The sequence below is a fragment of the Cynocephalus volans genome, chromosome 3 (assembly GCF_027409185.1).
Source record: "Cynocephalus volans isolate mCynVol1 chromosome 3, mCynVol1.pri, whole genome shotgun sequence".
In the NCBI taxonomy this organism is placed as follows: Eukaryota; Metazoa; Chordata; class Mammalia; order Dermoptera; family Cynocephalidae; genus Cynocephalus; species Cynocephalus volans.
In genome coordinates, this window is record NC_084462.1 from 185928394 (window position 1) to 185950744 (window position 22351).

Consider the following 22351-nt stretch of genomic DNA (forward strand, 5'->3'; position numbering starts at 1 on the left):
AGCGAGGCCCACCATAGGTGGTGTCCACGGTTCGGGGGTCTGTGTGGCAGTTGGTCCCTCACCCCTTTGGGCAAGGGGGCAATCAGATCCCCAATGTCCCTTCTTTTTGCATTTTGGACAAGAAGTGGTGGGTGGCCTGGGGGTGTGGCAAGCCTTTGCCCAATGCCCTTCCTTTCCACATTTAAAGCAGGCTCCACGTGGAGGCTTAGAAGTGGAGGCTGTGGGAGGGCACCCAGGGGGATTGATAAGATGGGCCAACATCTGGAAGTTGGCGTGGTCGGTCTTTTGTTTTCGACGTTCTTTTTCCTCCTCCCGATTATGAAAAACCTTGAAGGCCACTGACAGGATTTTGGTCTGAGGGGTTGCAGGACCCTGCTCTAATTTTTTAAGTTTAGTTTCAATGTCGGTGTAGGATTGGGCCAGGAAATAGGTCATAAGGACATGCCGGCCGTCTTCTGAGTTGGGGTCTAAGTTAGTGTATTGTTGAAAGGCCTGAGTTAATCTATTGAGGAACTCGGAGGGAGTTTACTCCTATTTTTGGACAATTTCTTGAATTTTTTGGAAATTGACGACCTTGCGAGCCGATTTTTCGAGGCCAATTATTAAGCAAGAGGCAAAACGGTCTCGAGCCTGGATTCCCTGGGCTGTGTTATAATCCCAGTTAGGTTCCTGTTCTGGGACTGCTTGGGGGCCTGGCGGGTGATTCGGATTGGTACAATGGGTGTCAGTGGCATGGGTTTGGGCTGTATCCCAGACCCTGCGGCGTTCCTCGGGGAGGAGGGTATTGGCTAGGAGCATGAAGATGTCATGATGTGTGAGGCTGTAGGCCTGCAGGATCCATTGGAATTCTTTAATGTAGGTGGAAGGGTCGGTAGAGAAAGAGCCTAGTCTTTTTTCTGATTCTGTAAGGTCAGCTAGGGAAAAGGGAACATGGACCCTAACTACTCCTTCAGCCCCAGCTACCTCACGTAGTGGGGCAATTGTTAAAGTTGCAGGGGGAGGTCCTCAGGAACGGGTGAAAGGGGGGCTTAGTGGGTCAGGAGTAGGGGAGGGTAAAGACGGGGGAGTGGATGGCGCAGGAGGTGCAGAATGTGACGCGGATGACGGGGGAGGAGGAGCGGGTGCTGGAGGCACGGGGGGGAGGAGGAGGTCGGTAGGGTGGGGGTTCATCAGCAGGGTCGAAGGTGGAAGAATCAAGGGGTGACTGTGAAGAGGGTTTACAGGCTAAAAGGACTTGAGAGGGAGCACAGGAGGAGGAGAGGGCAGGGTTCTGAGCCAAGAGGTGAAAAGCCTCGATGTAGGGGATCTCCTTCCAGGTTTTTAGGTGCTGGCAGTAGTTAAAGAGGTCTCATAGAATGTTAGGATCTAGTGTGCCCTCAGAGGACCATGTGTTTTGATTATCTAAAGGATAATAAGGCCAATCTTGTGTACAGAATTTGGTGAGGAGTTTGGTCTCAATATCCGGCCTGAGGAAAAGGTTGGTGAGGTTTTTCAAAAGGCATTGAAGTGGAGAGTCCCCTAGGGAGGAGGAGGAAGCGCCCATTCTGGTCTCTTAATGGGAATTTAGACAGAAATCGGACAGAGATTTAGTGATAGGACAGATCCTTCGGCCGGTTGGGAAAGGCGGGATCCTAGAGGGCATTCCCAGTCGGTCACGTCAGTCCCAGCAGGTTCAGGTACGAACCAGGAGGAGAGAAGGGAGGTGTGGGTCGTCACTCAGACCTCCACTTCTCTAGGGCAAAAGCCTGGTGCCTGAAGAAACTGAGCGCCAGGGTTTTCTGGTCGGGTCCCGGACCCGGGAAATGGAGAGAATAGAGTGGTGGACAGGAGGGTGAAGGAGAGAACGGAATGGGGCTTTTAACCTCCAAAAATGAAAATAAAAGTTTACCGGGGCTTTGGAACCTGTTATAGTTTGGGAATTTATGGTGGTCGTGAAGACCGTGGTGGGGTGGGTATGGGCATTAGGGGCTACCGGCGATCTAGACTCCCTGTGGTAGCCTGAAAAAGGGCTGGTGCCCTTTAGGAAAGGGGGCTTACCTAATGATGAGCCAGTGGTGAGTGGAAGGAGCCAGCGCCGAAAAGAATGGACGAGGGTGGACCGTCAGTGGTGAGCGGTGGAAGGGAGGCCAGTCCTGGCTGGACGGAGTTCCCGAGGGGCAACTGGTAAAGTGCTGCTGCTGCAATTTGAAAAGTGTTACAGCTCGAGGGAGCCATGAGGGGCGACTTGGAAGATGTTGCCACTGCGATCTGAAAAGTGTCGCCGCTCGAGAGAAGCTCCATCCCGGGTTTAGGCACCAAATGTAAGGACGAGTTGACACCAGTTGATGATCCACCAGAGAGAGCTCATTTATTAGGCGGCACACACACATATATATATAGGGCTTTTAGGGAAGGCTGATTGGCTTAAAATACAATCCCTACTTAGCATACCGCATGGGGCTTGGGGTGAGATGATTGGAGAGAGATTTGCGCAGGCAGGAAGGAGAGTACGGAAGAGAAGGGCAACCAGCGCCATGATGTGGCGTGGTCAAGAAGGACTTATGTGATCAGGGTGTGATCCCTTGGGGCATTTGGGTTCTTACACTATTTACATTAATCATTCTAAATTTTTCCAAAAATGATCTAATGACACCTTTTCAAAAGCACTGGTCTAATCAAGACATAAAGCCCGAGGTACACGTTAGGTGGAAAGACCCCATTTCTGGACACTGGAGAGGACCTGACCCACTCCTAACTATGGGAATGGGATTTGGGTGTGTATTCCCCTTTGACGAATCCTGCTCCATATGGATACCGGCCAAAACCCTTAAATTTGTACCTCAAATTCTTGAACCTATAATCCAGCCCAGGGACAACAACAACCCTGAGGCAAATTCTTCTCTTTCAGGAGACTTATGTGACAACCTGGGTGAACCTGCCTCTTAATCCTCGTGGGAGAGTTTCGCTCCAATCCTGATTGCCTTTGTCCTTAACAACATTAACAGCTGCATGATACATCACCTGGTCATCCTATGGACCATCTGGCTCTCGGCACATGGGGAACCAATCACCTACCAGTGCAACAAACCTGGACAAAAGATTGTTGGTTATGTTATGATGTTCATCCCCCATATTTTGAGGCTGGGGCATCAAGTAACGTAACCATCCTCACCACTAACAGCACCCAGTGTGCCATTAATTACAACAGAACCGATCCTGGTTTAACCATACAACATATGTTGGGAAAAGGATTATGTGTTGTTTCAAAGAACCCCTCCCTTTATTCCAATACCATTATCCTCAACAGCACCTGAGTGAAACCCAGCCTTGGGCGATGTTTATGCACCAAATCAGGGCTTACTGCTTGTGTGTTTAATCAATCCTTATCTCATGAAACTTGTGTATCAGTGGATAATGTTCCCCGATTATTATGGCATAAAGGGGAAGAAATGTTTCAATATTGGACAAGTACCTTTCCTCACCACAGTAAAAGGGCACTAGGGGCTGCTGTTGCCATTAGTAATTTATTGGGGATTGTGGGCACTGGTGTGGGGGCTGCTGGAATAGGATATACTTACACCCACACACAAGCTTTAAGGGAGGCTATAGACATAGATCTAGATAGGCTTGAAACATCAATTACCCATTTGCAAAAATCATTAACTTCTCTTTCCAAAGTTGTATTACAAAATAGAAGGGGATTAGACCTCCTGTGTTTACAACAGGGAAGCTTATGTGCAGCTCTCAGGGAAGAATGTTGCTTCTATGCTGATCATTCTGGAATAGTAAAAGAATCTATGACAAAGGTTAGAGAGGGCTTGGAAAGACATAAAAGAGAAAGAGAGGCCAATGAGAGCTGGTTTCAGTCTTTGTTTAACAGTTCTCCCTAGCCTACCACCTTGATATCTGCCTTAGCGGGACCCCTCTTAATCCTCCTCTTAGTGCTAAAGTTTGGTCCTTTAATTTTTACTAAAATCATGGCTCTCATTCGACGAAATCTAGGAACCATAACTATGCTCACCCAAGTGGTAGAAAATGTGGCCCAAGAAAATTCCCCCCAAACCCTTGGATCAATATGGCCCTCCAAAAAAATCCACAGCAATCTTTAAGGGGCTCCGCTGGCTCTCCACAGTGGCTGGCTAGCCAATGATGGGTAAGATCCCCAGAGGGGGACAAACTAAGACAGGCACAGTCACAAAAAAGGCAACAAGGTTGCGAGGTTAGCCATCTTCAACTGCCCATTACAGGGTTGTTCTTCTTTTTATAGAGAAAACGGGGAGATGTTGGGCTCATTCTTAGGAGCAAACATTATCTGTGAGCCACATGGTGCCTATGGGTGGAGGATGAAGATGGCGCCCACGGGAAGTAGGTGAGGCGTAACCCAAGATAGCTCCATAAGGCTTTTATTGGTCCTCCAGTATTTCCGCACTGGTGAACCCTGCGTGATCACTATGCTCAACATGTTAGTACAAAATGCATGCCCGCGTGATCCTTTAATTGATTGCTTAGTTCATGGAAAGCCCCTACTTGCTTCCTTTTATCAATTGCAGTGTAATGGCAATAAAGTGGAACTGCCCTGCCAGAACCCCCGCCGTGTCTGAGTGTCTCTTTCACGGGGCTGAGTTGGTGGGTAGCAGGCTCACTTTTCCCGGAGATCCGTCGGTCCCAACACCCTGGGGATGATTCTGTCGGCTCCTTCTCCTTCTGGGTCTGCACGAGGACCCCAGGCGCACCGCTGCAGATCCCACCGGTGATGTGTACCCAGAGGAGTGTAAATCATCTGTGGAAGGAACTCCCGCACCCCATGTTTATGGAGGCTATATTTATAATAGCCGAGATTTGGAACCAGCATAAACGTTTGTTGACAGACGATTGGATAATGAAAATGTGGTGCATATACACAGTAAAATACTACTCAGCCATAAAGGAAAACAAAGTTTTGTCATTCACAACACTGATGAACATGGAGAATTTCATCAAAAATGAAGTAAGCCAGGCACAGAAAGAGAAATTCCACAGATTGTCACTCAGAGAGAGAATGGGGGAAGGAAGGAAGGAAGGAAGGAAGGAAAGAGGGAAGGTGGGAAGGAAGGAAGGAAGGAAGGAAGGAAGGAAGGAAGGAAGGAAGGAAGGAAGGAAGGAAGGAAGGAAGGAAGGAAGGAAAGAGAAACAATAATAATAATGTTAAATTTCAGATGGATAGAACTGACCTGTGGTTACGAGAGGCAGGAAGGGGTTGGGGTTTAGTGAGTGGTTGGTTCGTGGACACATGCCACCCAGATAGAAAAAAGTATGTCGTGTGGGTGCACAGCGGAGCCAGGCCTCTGTAATTAACATTCATTTGCTGCATGTCATCTACTGGCTGGAAGAGAGGAGATAGAACGTCATCATCACAAACAAGTCATTCAGTTTTGTAACGATGAATGTGCTAATTACTCTGATGTGATCAACAGACATTGTGCACATGTATTGCTATTCAACAGTGTACCCCACAAATATGTAAAATCTAAATGTCTTAAATGAATGAATGAATGAATGAATTGGACATATTGAAAGAAACATATGATCATGAGGACACCATGATCTATGAACACCATTTTGAGATTGAACTCTACGGTGACGGTGACTGGGAGCTGCTGTTCATGGTCTCATGCAGGTTACAGCCTGACCAGCGGGGAAGGGGAATTTTAAATAAAATTTGTGGGGGCCAGTGATTTATACTAGGCTTCTGTGCCAGGTCGCACAGACCAAACAAATATGACGTTTGACTGCCATAGCAGAGCTTCAGTTAATTGGAGGAGGCTCTGTAACCAATTAATTAATTACACTGTAAGCAATTATGTTGTTTCTACAGTGCAGTTTATTTTCTACAAATGCTTTTAGAGAATGTGATTGGTGTGGTTTTCTGAACCTGCTGTAGTCTGGAGGGCTGCCTGGTTCATGATTTTTGTTTTGTTCACTTTCTTTCTTTTCCTTTGCTCTGTTTTGTTTTTGTTTGTCCAAAGAAACTCAGTTGAAATTTAAAACTTGTCTGTTTCACAAATCTGAGAAATGTATCTACCTGCTCCAAATATAACTGCATGACAGCTTGACTAGAACAAATTACCCTCCACAGCATCCTTTCATGCACACGACTCTACCCCAGCTCCAGGTGCAGGAATGTAAGTGGGGTGTCCCTGAGCTCGCATGTGAAGCCCACCTCACTGAAGGGCGTGTGAGAGCAGAGACCAAAGCGGATGAGTCCACGTGCTGTAGGAGGGCTCTTTGTTATGATTACTGTGGACGTTGTCGTGTTGACTGGTGATTACTCACAGACATCCAGTGGGGTGTTGGCCCATCCGAGTGCTGTGCAGCTGCTCTCCCCTCACCCTGGGAGGATGTGGAGGCGGAGGGTTGAGGCTTGTAAGGGACTCAGAGAAGACGTGCTGCTGTGCGGAAGAGAGAAATTGGAGGAAGTGCAGGATGAACGGGGGCTCCTCTGCCTCCTGTTGCTTGTCCATGGGGCTGCCCCTGTGACTCCCTGGTGTCACTCCCTGTATCTCGGTCATGGAGGGAAATTGGAGCCAATGAAGCCAGAGGCACGAAGGCCCTGAGTGTGGAGTGAGTTCGGATGCAGTGAGGATGCAGTGAGCATCCCCACGCTCCACCACGTGACACTCCACCCTTCGGCCCCTACGATCTTATCTGCCCGTGTCCTGACAGGGCCCAGGGGACAGGTATCACAAGGTGATTTATTCTCTCAGTTCACTAATGGGCCATGAAACCTAAAACTCAATGTTCAGTTTGTATGCACCCTAGTCCATCCATCCCAGTCGTAATAGGTTGTTGTCTGGAGAGAGCTCAGAGAATCTCCAAACCCATGGTTCAGAATGGGCCACAGACCCCTCACATGTCTGGCTGGGTCACCGCCCCTCACATATGGTTCCATGAGCTAGATAGTTGGGAAAGATCCCGGGTGCCATTGGAAGATGACATGAGCTAAGTCCTCAGCCTCCTCGGCCGCAGCAGTGGCAGCAGTGGTGGTGGCCTCCTGGAGCATCCCAGTGGCACTGGCAGCAACAGCCTTGCTGTGGCCCACCTGGGGCGTCCTGGTGGCAAGGGTCACTGTGCATCAGATCCACCCATCCTTTATATTGAAGTCCAGTAACCGCGAACTCCTGGGTGTCAGTTAGACAACCCCATAAGCAGACAATATCCAAGGAACACCTGGGCACACGTCGCAGTTACATATTCACGTCAAATACTCAGCAAGATTCCCGAGGGCGCCTGACCATTTGTCTTCGCTTTCCCTACAATCCACACCTTCAGGGTTCCTTGCCATACAATTGACACTTTTGGAATCTTCTGTGATGTTCCCTTACCGAGCATAACTGACCCTTGCATTCACATAACCTCAGTACCTACTGTATGTTCTATACACCTTGAGGTCTGTCACCACAGATCTACATTCCATTCCTGCCATCCCAAAAGTCATTAGCTTGTCCCAACACCAGCTCAGAAACCCGAAGTCTCATCTGAGGCTAAAGGTAAAACTCCTTCTATTTGTGAACCTGTAAAAATCAAAAACAAATTTATCTACTTCAAGGTACAGTGGGACAGACACTGGGTACACATTCCCATTCCAAAAGCGAGGAATAGACAAGAAGAAAGAAAAACCAGGCCCCGAACAAATTCAAAACCCAACAGGGCAAACATGAAGCGCAGTGGAGCATCTGGGCCCCCAAAGCACAGGGCAGCCTCACTCCTACAGCTCCGCTAGGTGAAGCCCATTGAGCCGCCCTGGTACCTGCAGCTCTTCCATGCCAGTGCTGACTTTGCCAGCAAACCCACAGTTCTGGGCTCCTGGTGGCACTCCTGCCATCCTGGCTGCACTAGGCACTTCCCCAGTAGATGACCTCTGCTGCAGCTCCGCCCCTGCAGCTGGTCTCTGCCTGGGTCCCCAGGCTTTTCCATATGTCCTCTGGACCCTGGGTGGAGGCGGCCACGTCTCCACTGCACTCATTTTCTACTGGCCTGCAGACTCAACATGACGCAGATGCCACCACGGTTTTCAGCTTTATGCTCCCCAGAGCTGCTGAGGCAGAGTTGCTGTAGCCAGAGCAGCCAGAATGCAGGGCGCAGTTGGATGAGGGCAACGATGCCCAGGTCTGTCCTCCAGAAAAATCTCCATTCTCCTCGGCCTCTGGGTCTGTGATGGGAGGGGTGCTCTTCCAAACTTCTGAAATGCCTTCATGGCCTTTCTCACATTGTCTTGGATATTAGCATCCAGCTGCCCCATCCTGGGCTCCTGAGTTACTTGAATCAGCTTGGCATTTGCCCGCAGTTCACTCACAGTCTCAGGCAGTTCTCCAATATTCGCTCACACAGTTCCAACAGCTGCATTCACACACCCCCTCAAGGAGTGGTTGTTCTGCCCTTGCTCATGTCTGCAGCTATCCTGTAACCATTTCCACATCATAATGGAGGCTAACTTGTCCGCCTTTTCACCAGGTGAAACATACGTGAAATTCTGCAAGGGCAGCCATCCTCAGGTAACCTTCCTATCTGTATGTGGCACTTTTTTCTCGGGTTACTAGGGCACCTGTCAGGCCATCGGGCTTCTGTGGCACCTTGTGAATCTTCTCAGGTTTACATGGCACCCAGCAAGCTTTCCCAGGTATATCCAGCACCCAGTGAGCCATCTGCATGTCAGACAACTGTGACATGTGGTTACTATGTCTTCTCCAGAGCACATCACACCATCCACCCCTGGGTCCCATAGCCGCAGCAGCCAGGGGCTCTGCCTGTTTCTGCCACTTTACTCTTTCCCAAGCCAACCAATTCGACCTGGGTGTATGGGACATAGGTCGTGAATTGGGTCACCTGTGCGTTGCCTGCCAGTCTGCTTGGTCCCATAGGCTGCTCGTCTTCCACTTTCTGATGAGCAAAAGGTCACTCCAGGAGATGCACAGTCTCCCCCAACTCGCCATCAGGTTGGTCATACCCAGTGTTGGAAGCCGGAGTGACCTGTTGCTGTACTTCAGCCTCCAGGGCAAGTAGCTGTGTTCCCAAGTCTGCTTTCTGTTGCAAATCTTCAGGCCATGTTGCTTCATGGGGTTTCCCGTCCATTTTGGCTCACAGTACAGTGAGCAACAGCCAGATCTGGTCAGCAGGAAAGCAGCCACTGGGGGCCACATGCTCAAGTGCAGCCACATTTCCTGCCACTCCCAAGGGGCTTTCTGCTTCTTTACTTGCTTGGCATCCTACCCATGATACCAGTTACTGGCCTCTTTTACCTGCTTGGAATCGGACCGACAACTCTAACTGTCAGGCTAGGCCTCAGAGAACCTTCAAACCCATTGTACCGACTGGGCCACAGACCTGTCATATAAAGACTGGGTCACACAACCCTCATGTGCCAGGCTGGGTCACCAGCCCCACCCAGAGTTCACATGCAGTTCTGTTAATGGGGATACCCTTCCATGACTTCCCTCCTGGACTGGACATTGGCAGAAATCCACACACCCCGCAGTCTGACCAATTGTGAGCTTCAGCATAGGTGGCAGGCCAGGTCAGAAAGGCATTCACCATTGCTACAGGCAGGACCCTGAAAATGAGGTAGGTACAGAGATAAGACAAAAGGTTGAAAAGGCATGAGGAAAGGTAAGACTTTATCTAATGATAACATAGTTGCTGTTTGATAACATCGGCCAACAGCACCCATTGTTTGGGCACTTTCCACGGTGGGCAGTGCCACACTTTTAACCTTTGACATTATCATTAGGTACAATATTATCGTAGCTGTGAGCCTCAACTGGAGGCCACACCAGTAACCTAATTTCTGTCCCCTTCTTAATGAGTGCCATAGGCGCTCTAGTGGTGAGGGAGGCTCCCATTTAGATAAAGAGTGGTTGAGTGTGATGCCAGAGGTAAGGTCTCCCCCAATGCAATGACAACAGCAAGACACCTGGGAGGGGTGCCACTTTAGTTTCCAGTCTATCAAAGTGTCACCGGGTGGGACGTCCTGTGGCAAATGCAGAACCAGTCCCTCAGCTGCCAGATGGAATGCATTCCCCCTTCTTGTCCTTGCATGTTTAGAGCTGTGGTTATTGGTGTGTGTCCTGCAAGCCAGTCATCCACAGACTTGTGCACTGTGAGGCAGCATTTATGAGTCTTATGGCTTCAGTCACTTGGGAAAACATGCCCTTCTGGTCCTCTCTGGTGCCAACATGATCAGTGTATTTTTCAACATCCCATTCATACGTTCAATGAGTCCAGTGGTGGTGTGGTTCCAAAGCAGATGAAAAGTCCATACTATGATGTGGGCCTCTGATGACTCTTATGCAACATGTCCAGTGAAACGACTCCTGTGATCCCTGTCTACAGGCCAGGACCCCAGACATGTCTACCTGCCATTGAGTGACAGGTGGGCGGAACACCCAATATTCCCTGGCAGGTGTCTTGGGGACATGGTCTCAAATGACTCTGTGGAAAATCCTTGTCTTCAGCCTGAATATCTGAATATTTTATGGGCAGAGCAGTCTCTTCTCTGTGTCCTATATTCTTTGTTGGCCCCAGTGTCTGCAATTTTGATGAGCCCAGTCAGCCACTTCAGAGGGTGTTAGCAAGTCTTATAGCAGAACAGCTGGGGCTGTAGGTAAGGCATCAGCCTCATGAGAGCACAGCAAGGTGGTTGAGGACTGAGCTGACAGTTGCCTTAAGACACCTGGGGTTGTGGCTTGAAGCAGATTCCTCATGTCCCTCCACAATTCCACACCCCAAAGAGTCTTTGAGTACTGTCCAGTTTTGTTGTTGTTTTTGTCGTGTTTTGTGGTTTTTTTTGTTTTGTTTTGTTTTTGTTTTTGTACCACTGTGGCATCCAAGTCGTCAGACCGTTCTAAACAGCATCAACTTGTGAGTCAGTGTGATCCTCACCACTTGAATTTCAGTGCACTGGCTTCTCAGTTTAGTTCTTCCTTCATAGCAGATGATGCCAGAGCACAACAGGATGGCAGAGAAATGGCAGGTGAGTGGATTTCCCTGCTTCTACCATCTCCACACCAGATATCCTAGTGACGGGTGTCTACACCTTCCACCACAGAATGGAGAGGTGGAGCAAAATCTGCTAGTGTTGGGGTGCGGTCCAAATTCATGTATGTAACCAGTCCCCAGCAGTGTGTATAGTTCTTCTGACAGCAGACTAGTTTTGTGATGAAGAGTTTTAATGTCGTAATTAGCATGTCATTTCTGCAATCCACTAACATGAGCCCAGACACTCATCAGCTTCAAAAGCATGTCTTTAATCCAGCCACTCACTGGCACGGAGGTGCACACTTCCACCAGCAAGTTGATGTCAAAACTTCAGTCTGCTGCAGTGTCAGACAGTTGGCCAGGATCTGTTCTCAATAGGGCTGTGTATGGTTTTCCTACTTTTCTGTAGCGGTGTCCAGAACCCTAATGGGATGCAGTTCCCATTCTGCTTCCACCATGGACCCCAATCAAATCCCTCTAGATAGACACTAGCATCCATTTTATATCTTACACCTGGCATCAACTTTTCTATGACCTGTACAAGTTTTCAAACAATTAGCTTTATCAAATGCCTCTTGCTGGGGAGCATTCCTATCCTAGCTACCGACCCTCTTCACTATAGCATCGAGGGGTCTCGACATTTGTGCTAGTTGCATGTTTCCACACATGGATATCCAGATATCCCAGCACCATTTCTTGAAGAGGTTGTCCTCTGCCCGTTTAATGTTCTTGTGATATTACTGAAGATCAGTTGGCTGTAAACATGTGGGTTGATTTCTAGGTTCTCTATTCAGTTCCATTGATCCACGTGTCTGCTTTTAAGCCAGTACCATGCTGCTCTGGTAGCCATAACTTTGTAGGATAACTTGAAGACCTGCTGGAGGACACAACAGCATCACAACAATTAAATTCTAGGGGAAAATTTAATCAAATAGGTGAAAATATGTATACTGAGCCCTCTAAAGCATTGATGAAAAAAGAATGAAAATGATGGAAAAAAAAAAAAACCAACCAAAAAACCTGTGTTCACAGATTTGAAGAATTAATGTAATTGTGAGTTTTATACTATGCCAAGCATTAAACACAATATTTATCAAAATCGCACTTCAATTTTTTACACATAAATGAAAAGAAATTCTAAAATTTGTTTAAAACCACAGAAGACCTCAAATAGCCAAAGCAATTCTGAACTCAACAACAAAGCTAAAGTCCATCCATGATTTTTACTTTACAAAAAAGAATGAAAAGTTTTCTACTGAACCTTTTTGAGACTATGTTATAAGACTGTAAGTCATGTTCAACGTTACTGGGAAATATTGGTTTTACCTTTATTGCTTGTTTAGACAACCGTAATCATACTTTGCTGCAAACTGCAAGTCCTGATCTTTCTGCTGGTAACTGTCATTCTGATGTCAATTTGGGTTTCTTAGCCCTTTTGCGCACAGCTCAGGCATGATCCCTTGCACACCTCTCAGGAGGCAGCGTGGAGCCTGGACTGTGGTCTGCACCCACGTTCATTCTCTGAGCCTGTGCTTTGTGGGTCCCCTTCAGCTACACACCTGCAAGTCAGGAGGTGAGCCAGGTCTCCATGCAGATGCAGCAGCTTCCTCTCCACCTGCTCCTCTCCCTGCTGCTGTCTCCACTGGCTGCTTCCTAGGGGGTTCCCTTTCTGTCTTTAATTCTCCCAAGGCAGAGTTTCAATGTTGCTGGTGAATGAATTCAGCAGGGATGGAGAATTCCAGATTCTCACACCACCAGGACATGGCTGGGAGGGAAAGGGGTGCTGCCTGGTTGTTGGCACTTATGGTGTCCTGTGGACACAGCAAAAACAATTCCGATTCACAGGGACTGCGGTCATCACCTTTCTACCTTCTAGAATGTGATATATAAAGATATTTCATAACCCATCAACAGAAGGATTAAATGATCAATTAAAAATGGGCAAGGAATGGAATACACCTTAAAAGTGAATAAGAGAAATATCTGAAGAGCAAATGAAAAGATCGTCAATGTCATCAGTTATCAGGAAAATACAAATAAAAACACAAGGTAGCACTTCAGATCCACTAAAGTGGCCCCAATTTTTAAAGGAAATGAATAAGTATCCTCATGGATATGTAGACATTGGAAAAATTGCAGAGAGCTGGGGTTCAGACAAAATGGTAGAACTACTGTGGCTACGATTCTGGCAGTTATGTAAACAGTTTAATGCAGAAGTTCGCCATGACCCAGTAATTCCACTCCTATTTATATGCCAAGATAAGTGAAAAGAGGTGCCCAACAGAAATTTCCATGAATGATCACAGCAGCACTATTCACAGGAGCTAAAAAGTGAATAATTCCAAACTTTCACTGACTGATGTGTTGATAAACAAATGTGGTAGAATTGGAAAGTATTCACCGATAGAAATGAATGAGGTACTGACACACGCGACAACAAGAATGAACTTTGAAAACATTACACCATGTAGAAGAAGCAGGCACAAAAGACCACGTATTATATAATTCCATTTTTATGAAATATGCAGAATAGGTGCATCCATAGAGACAGAAATCATATGAGTGGTTTCTAGGGGCATTCAGAGACAGGAATGAAAAGTGACTGTGTGTAGGGTGTGGGCTTTACTGTGGAGGCAATGAAAATGTCCTGTAACTAGACACTGGTGATAGCTAACAAACCGTGTGAAAATATTGTGTCACTAGACTGTATAGTTTAATATGGTTAAAATGGTGAATGTAACTTTATATAAATTGTACCATCACATGCCTTAAAGAAAACATATTAAATTCAACTTGTTTTTACATTAATCGTTTTAAGGTAACAGAAACCACATTTTAAAGGAACCCACAAAGCAAATGAAAAAAATAATAATAAGAGTTCCTGAGAAAGACTTCTACTGAACAAGGACTGAAAGGAAACCCTGTTTATCTTCTGCACCTGCTCTTCAGTGGAAACTCCGTACTAAGTGTGCACTGAGCTCCTCCTACCGCCAAGCCCACTCCTGTCTTCCAGCAGAGGTTTGTTTGTATCTGGGCTTGAACTGAATTCCCCTTGTTGTATTTCTCGCTCAGTAGTACATGGTGGTGTCCTGGGACCTCAGGCCACTCCTAGTTAAATAAGTTTGTCTCCTGGAGGTTTCCCTCATGATGCTGACTTGGGATTTAAGAGTTGTGCTCCACACACCTCATATCACACTGACCCACTCCAGTCCCCTTTCTGGAGGCTGGTGGATCCAGTGCCCATCACAGCTGGTTAAAGAGAATCAAGAAATAGTGCAAGTGAGGAACAGGTTCTGTGAGGGCCTCACCAGGCACAGCCCTGTTTCCTGCAGCTGCGACTTGGACAGGAAACCTAGGGATAAGGAGCATCTCCATCAGTCAAAGACACTGGAAACCCCATGCCCAAGTCCCTTTCCTGAAGTCCCAGAGACACTCACAGCAGTGAGTTGCCACCAGGCAGAGGAGCAGCCCCACGACATCTATGCTCTGATGAAGGGCTCCTGGTGGAAGGAGACTGGGGCTGCTTCTCCAAGGGCTGGGTGTTCAGCCTGACACTGGGGTCTGCTTTGCACAAGGGAGGTCTCAGAGGTTATAAGTGTGGAGCAGAGTGGAGGGTGTCGACCTACCCTTCATTTGTGCAGGATGTTTTACCTTTTGCTGCTGAAAGGAAATTTGGAGGCAGAACTTCAAAGACTCTTCTTTGCCTCACTGCCTGGTCATCATCCGGTCTCCAGAAAAATATTAAGAGAAGTGGAAATGGAGAATGCAGAGTTTGTCATCACAGAACATGTAGAAATGCTTCAAGTGATTTCTGGTTCCAGGAGAAGTCCATGACCTTTTGATCCTCACGTGCTCCATTCCCATGTCTGGTCTTTGAAACTGATGGTCAGTCAGTGGCCTCAGTCTCTCTGCACACACATCGCTTATGTGTGACTTCAATAAAACAGTTGTGCTTCTGGAGAATCTTGGAGTTGGTTTCCTTCAGAACAGGCAGACTTTCCTCAGATAGACAGATATGAGTATGTGCCTTTGTGGGGTGTGTGTGTGTGTATTTTAGAGAAACAGAGAGACAGAGAGACAGAGAGGCCTCTAGTACATCCTGCTTCTCAGAGACAGTTGCCAAGGCAAACATATAGACACGAATATCCCTCCACTTTTGGAACAACCACATGGGATTAGAAATATTACTGTGGAAATTTCTAGAAAACTCCATCTTCCTCAGTCTCATTCACAAATCATCTGTTCACACTCCTGCCCCAACACTTCTAACGTCAGCCTTAACGGTCACATCAGACTCAGTCTTGAGGTTCATAATCTCATCACTTGCTTCTGCTCAGAGGTGACTCCTCGGTAGTGTTTTCTCCAGGGCAGATCCTCCTGCATCTGCAGACCTGTGACATGGACACGCTCTGTGCCCTGCCTCCCCTTACCCAATGTACTCTGGTGATTCATGTCCAGGATGATGACTATATCCCATCCCTTTCACCTGGGACTCAATGGATCACAGCAACTCTGAATGTCAGCTGGGCATAGGGTGCCAGTGTCGGGGTTCTGGTCCATTTCTACTGTTTGGTGATGACACTGCATGACCCATGGCTTCTTTCTTTGGGATTCTAGTCCCACCATTTTTGGCACACTTTCTTTCTCAATTTGAAATTGTTTGTGTTTGCAGTTGATTATTTCTTTTAGCCCTTTTTATTTAAAATGAACTGCAAGAAGTTGTAAGTTGTGAAATTGTATTAAAATAGATGTACAAATTGCTCCCTTATGACAGTACAAGTCATACAGCAGACGATCTTAGGTAAACACAATAGAAACAATGACTTTGAAATGGAGAAGGTGTACATATAAAAAATAGGGACTATACATTACATCTGTGTAAATCATCAGATTCCAAATAAGAAAGTGGTAAAGTGATTGGAGTAAATGACCTGTTTTCTCAGAGTGTGGGGTTTAAGAAAAATTTAGACTCAAGTGTAGAATGGTGGAGTAGGTGTAAAGGCAAAGATTTGCTCATTGAAATGGAAAATGCAGAAACCTACACACAAAAAAGAAAACAAACAAACAAATAAGAAACAACAACAACAAAAACATGCTCACAGACTTGCTCTGCACCTGCTCCAGGTGCTGGGCCCTTTGGGCAGAGGGTCAGGAGTGCCACTCTAGATCAGTCCTGTGTCACCTTCTAGGGTTCTTGCTGCTTTCCCCAGACCAATGTTGTGGAGATTTTCCTCTGTGTTTTACTCTAATAGTGCCATAGTTTCAGGACTGAAATTTAATTATTATTCCACTTTGAGTTGATTTTTGTGTAAGGGTGCAATTTCATTCTTTTGCATGTGGATATCCAATTTTCCCAACAAAATTCTGGAAGACATTTTGCTCTTCTCATTATGTGTTCTTGCCACCTTTGTTAAAAATCAGTTGAACATAAATGTTGGGTTTTATTTCTGGGCTCTCTGGACTATATGTCTGTATGTCTGTGTGTATGTCATCACCATACTGTTTTGATTATTTTAGCTTTATAATAGATTCTGAACCATGATTAACTCAGAGTTATCTCTGGGATGCAAAGACGGTTCAAAAGAAGCAAGTAAATAAATATGATAAATGCCATTACAGAATGAAGGGGAAAAACCTATAATCATCTCAACAGAGGCAGAAAAAGGATTTGACATCCTTCGATATCTTTTTCATAACAAAAATTTCAACAAATTAGTGATAGACATATTATCCTTCACTATATTAACGGTGATATAGGACAATCCCACAGCTAATGACATGCTTAACAGTGAAAGTCTGCGTTTGTTAAACATGATCAGAATAAGAACTTCTCTCACCACTTCCTTTCAACATAGAACTGGAAGTCTAGCCAGAACATTGAGGTAATAAAAATAAATAAATGTCATCCACTTATGAAAGGATAATAAAAACTATATATTTGATGATAACATGATCTCATATATAAAAACCGTAAAGACTCTGTCTGTTAACTGTGAGAACCAACAAACACATTTAGTAATATTGCTCATAAAAAATCAGCACATAGAAAGCAGTAGTGTTTCTATACACTAACAATAAACTATCTAAAAATAAATCAGTAAAACAATTCTATTTACAATAGCATCAGAAAAAATAATTAAATTCCTGGGAATAAATGTAACCAAATTGCTTAAAGATTTGAATATTGAAAACTCTAAAGCATTGATAAAAACTTGTAAGTAAAGGGCAGACACAAAAGTGCAGATCAAGGAAGCTACAGAGCACCTAACAGGATGAATCGAAGCAAAAGAAATGAAGCACAAACACGCACATGCACACACGCACATATGTACACGTACACACACATGCACACACGCACATATGTACACGTACACACACATGCACACATGCACATATGTACACGTACACACACATGCACACAGGCACATATGTACACGTACACACACATGCACACAGGCACATATGTACACGTACACACACATGCACACACGCACATATGTACACGCACACACACATGCACACACGCACGTATGTACACGTACACACACATGCACACACGCACATATGTACACGTACACACACACATGCGCGCACACACATATGTACACGTACACACACATGCACACACATGCACACACACACACTTACACACCCATGACCAAGATGTTAAGTGTTATAACATTAAATCCTCAGAACATACCTAACGTGGTCAGGCTAAGAAACGCTTACACATAAAAGAATAAAGGTAAGAATTACAGAGGATTTCTCGTAAGAATCAAAGAAAACAAAAATTGAGAGATTTGAAATGTTTAAAATTTTGGAAGCTTCAACCAACACCACCTGGGACTCTCAATTCAGCTAAATGATCCTCCAAGAGTGACAGAGACCAACAACTCCTCGTATGCACCTTCCATCCAGAAAGGAATAAATATTTGATATAAATTGAAGAGCACAGCAACTATAGCCAATAAGAATAGATTATATATTTCAAAATAGCAAAGAGTGAATTTCAAATGTCTCACCACAAAAATAAAATGAGGTGATAAATACGTTGATCACTTTGACCTAATTATTCCACATTATATACGTTTATCAGAGCACCACATAGTTCCCCATAAATGAATACAATTATGATGTGTCATTTAAGAAAACATTAATAACAAATGAGAAGGAGAAATAGCCTCTCTCAGACCACACAGTGGTGAAGGATCAAGGCGTCCCTCAGAATCACGAACGAGGTGAGCACAGCTGCCAGCACAGCTCCTATTGGACACCTTCAATGTGACAAGTGGATGTAAACAAGCAACAATCACGAGGACACACACACGCAGTCCTTGACCTTTGGGAGCGACATAAGGGGTCTGGTTTCAGGTCTTGCACATAAGAAGCTTGGACGTCATCGCTCCCATCCAGACAACAAGAAAATCACTGAACAGACAGAAAATCAGTGACTCTTCTTAAATATCTAAAAGAAGTGACGTTACAGGGTACACTACTGTCCCCAAATTGAAGATGCAGTCAGGAAGACACAGAGGGTCACAGCTTGTCTGATCAGAAACTCATGAGCAGAAACCTGTGTGTGGTCCAGGATGGGGGAAGATACACCAGAGCTGTAGGTGAAGGATTGCTGGAGACTCAGGGTGGGGAAATCTGAGAGTTGGGTCCGTCCCAGGGGGACGGTCTTAGAGATCCCAACCTTTTAAACTCCACCTCAGCGGTGCGATGAGGTTCTCAATGAAAATACCATAAAAGAACCCTCATGCTCCCTGCAGAGAAAGGGGGAAGGAGCCATTCTGAGATTCAGCAGAGCAGGACGCTCTTCAGAAGGTCACCTCAGGAGAAACTAATTTAGCTGATCCCAAGAGGGGATTACTTCTTCAGATCATAATTGAGCACAGAGAAGAGAAACACCCAACTCTGTCCCCTTCCCTGAGAGCCTTCCAGTCTCGCCTAAGAGCCTCATGAAGGGAGAAGCGCCTGTGAACGTCACAGCCAGGACACGGCTCACTAAAGGACAGAGCTCGTCATAGGACTGTGCAGTGCTTCCCTACCACCCACACTACCCACACCCTACACACAACGTTGTGATCTGACAAGTTGTGACCCTCTGTGTCCTCCTGACTGCATCTTCAATTCGGGGGACAGGAGTTCACCCTGTGAACTCACTTCTTTTACAGATATAAGAAGAGTTACTGATTTTCTGCGTACTAACAGGGAAAAACTAAAACACCACATGCACCTTAGACACTATTTAAGAAGTCTCTGAAAACCTAGTCCACAGAGGAGACACAAACAAGGACACCAGGGGACATTTTATCCAGTCCATAGCTTGCCTTGTCATCCTCTTTTCAGTGACTTTTGCAGAGACAGACTTTCTAATTAATAGCTCCAGCCTGTCAATGTTTCTTCCCTGCGTTGTGCTGTTGTCTCACCTCCATTGCATGTGGTATTTTCTCTTTTTATGAAACATTCGTAAGCCGTAGGTGCCTGCTCAGCACCACGTGAGGTCCCTAACTTCAATGATCAGCCTCATTACTGGGCCCCTCATCTGCACCTGCACAGGAGACTTGGTAAGAATTGAGCAGGGACCTTGACTCAGGGAGCTGAGTGTCTAGGGACAGATCTAGTGAGAATTTAAACAGTGGTAGACAGAGGATGCTATTAGGGCAAGTGTCCGTGATGTCTGAGGGACAGCAGAGAGTGGGCAGGGAGCAGGGCTCTGTCCAGCTGCTTCTCAATATCCACAGGGAATCGCCCCAGGGAACCTGAGATACACAACTTAGGACACAGTTCCCAGGGCTGCTTTGAGAGGCCCCACCCAGAATGCAGCCCAGCAGGGCCCTGGTGGGAATTTCTCTCTGTGCTTGTCACCCTGAAACCTCCACAGAGAAGTGTAAGAGCTGTGTCTGGCCCCCAGGCAGCTGCTTCTCCATCCAGGACACTGGAGGATGGACAGAGAGAGGGACACATACTGAACAAATGTGTCCACAGTGTGAATGAGTATCCAGAGGATAGACTGCCCCAGGCAGGACACGGACCCCATGGACAGAGTTCCTGAGGGATGATCATAACCATGTGGCAGCACGTGTGCTTGACTGAGGAAAAAGACCACTTAGGGACACTGTGCGCCTGGACTGAGCTAACCTTTAGGGAAAAATATTGTTGATCACGTGAAGATAAGAAAAGAATCTTTACAATGATTTGTGTGTCAGGAAAGAGAACAGGTCATGTTCACACCTGAGAAATAAAAGGTCCCAGTGAGTGGAAACATCTTATCTACAAATGAGGGAAGTTACTTCAGTCTGTGTTGCCTGCAGTGAGAACATGGGAATTAGAGTCACAAACAACAAAGCAGGAAATGATCCTGAGGGACATCTGGTAGTCAGCAGAGCAGAGGAAACCTCAGATCCCAAGAGGAACGCCCCATCCCCTCTCTGCACCTGCTCCATGGGGCACAGGAGCTGGGTGGGCCTTGAGCGCCCCCTGCAGCCCAGACCCCTCCTGTATCCTGCAGGGAGGTTTGTGCCTGGGCTCACGCTGTCTTCCTGTCACTGTGTCTCTTGCACAGAAATACACGGCCGTGTCCTCATCGGTCACAGAGCTCAGCTGCAGGGAGAACTGGTTCTTGGACGTGTCTCTGGTGATGGAGGTGCGGCTCTTGACGGACGGGTTATAACCTGTGTTTCCACTATAACTAATGTATCCCATCCACTCAAGGCTCTTCCCCGTGGGCTGGCGGATCCAGTGCCAGGAGTAACTACTGCTTGTGATGGAGTCACCAGAGACGGTGCAGGTGAGGGAGAGGGTCTGCGAGGGCTTCACCAGTCCTGGGCCCGAATCCTGCAGCTGCACCTCGGACAGGACACCTGGAGACAAGGAGAATCAATCACTGTCAGTCACATGCAGGCACAACCATATCGTAGACCCATGTGTGACATCTGAGACACTCACCTTGGAGAGCTGTCACCAGGCAAAGGAGAAGACCCCACAGTCTCATCTTCTGTTAGATCTCAACTCTGCCTTCCCCAGACACCTGAGCCCTGTCTGAGGACAGACCTGTGAGCTTCCACCACCCATGAGTCTACATTTACCCTGGAGCTTGAAGGAAAATTTGCATGTGGGAGAGCTCTGTCCTTATAAGCGGTAAGGAACTGAGGTGGGACTTCTGCATTTTTGATGGGCCTATATTCTATTATTTTTTGAAAATTACATGACATATAATTATCAGATGTGAAAGACCACTCCATAATGTGGCCCAAGATTTCTTAGCCCAGATCTACCTTCCTTCTACCGTCTCTTGTGCCTTGTCTTGGGCCCAGCCCAGCTTTTCCCACAAACTCAAGCTCTGGGTCGTGCTTTTACAGTTCTGATCATGGCACAACCCTGCTTCCTTTCCCTGCACCCTCTCCTGTCATGTGCTTCTCATCACATCTGAGAGCTTGTTACATTGTTACATTGTTGCTGGTCCATGTGTTCCAGGCCTGCCTTGTGCTCTGTCCACCATGTGATACAAGACACAGCACATCAGAACTCACAGGGACTCTGCAAAATACAGCATCCTGTACATGACTAAGGAAACTGATTCTCACTGTTTGGAAAAGATAAATGGACTCTTTTAAATGTGCCTTCCCAAGGTAAATCCTGTGCTTCTAATGTGTTCGAATTTTCAACAGAAATTCAGTTCTCACCCTTATTATTTTAAATATTGATGTAATTCTTTCATTTAGTCCTACAATCACATCAGATATCCCCGCTTGTGAAAAGATCAATCACAATGGTTAACATGCAAGCAGTAATAATATCCCTAATATGAAACTTTAAAAACACACTTCCCTTTGATGTCGCTGCATTGGGGCCCATGACAGCCACTCCATGACTGTGGTCACTGCCCTCTGAGATGCCGCCCACCACAGAGAAAGAGGCCAGGGGCTGTGCTGGATGCTGTGCTGTGTCTACTCCTGTGAGCCCCCTCTCTGTCCCAAGAGCAGGTCCATGTCATGGAGGGACAGCCCTTGAAGGCTCCTGAATGGATTATAAGTCAGGAGCTGCTGATGGACAATTCAGGGCTGATTCTTCAGTTCTTGTTAACTCATGAATTTTGCTGAGATTTTACCAAAATGGTAAAAGACCTGAAAAAAGACAAAGGAAAACAAACACACTGAAATGACAAAGCAAGTATCAGACCCAGGATAAGATGTGACATAGGTTTTGGAATTATCAGAGAGGAGATTTAAAATAACTAGGTGTATGTGCAACTCTGTTTCGGTTCGTTTCTCAACCTTCAGCTGACAATGCAGAGTCCCAGCTGCCCATGTCGATTTACCCAGGATAATTTATCAGTACGTTCTGCCTAGTGTAGCAA

At 46.3% G+C, this 22351-nt stretch overlaps 1 gene segment (V, D, J or C); it reads right to left on the minus strand.

Moving 5' to 3' along the window:
* The window catches only part of LOC134372848 (Ig heavy chain V region 1B43-like), a 54415-nt gene extending 33429 nt beyond the window's left edge, over positions 1-20986 (minus strand). The window contains 2 exon segments of the V gene segment in view: positions 20430-20855; positions 20941-20986. Of these exon segments, the coding sequence occupies positions 20430-20855; positions 20941-20986 (472 nt within the window).
* Between the last annotated feature and the right edge of the window lie 1365 nt (positions 20987-22351).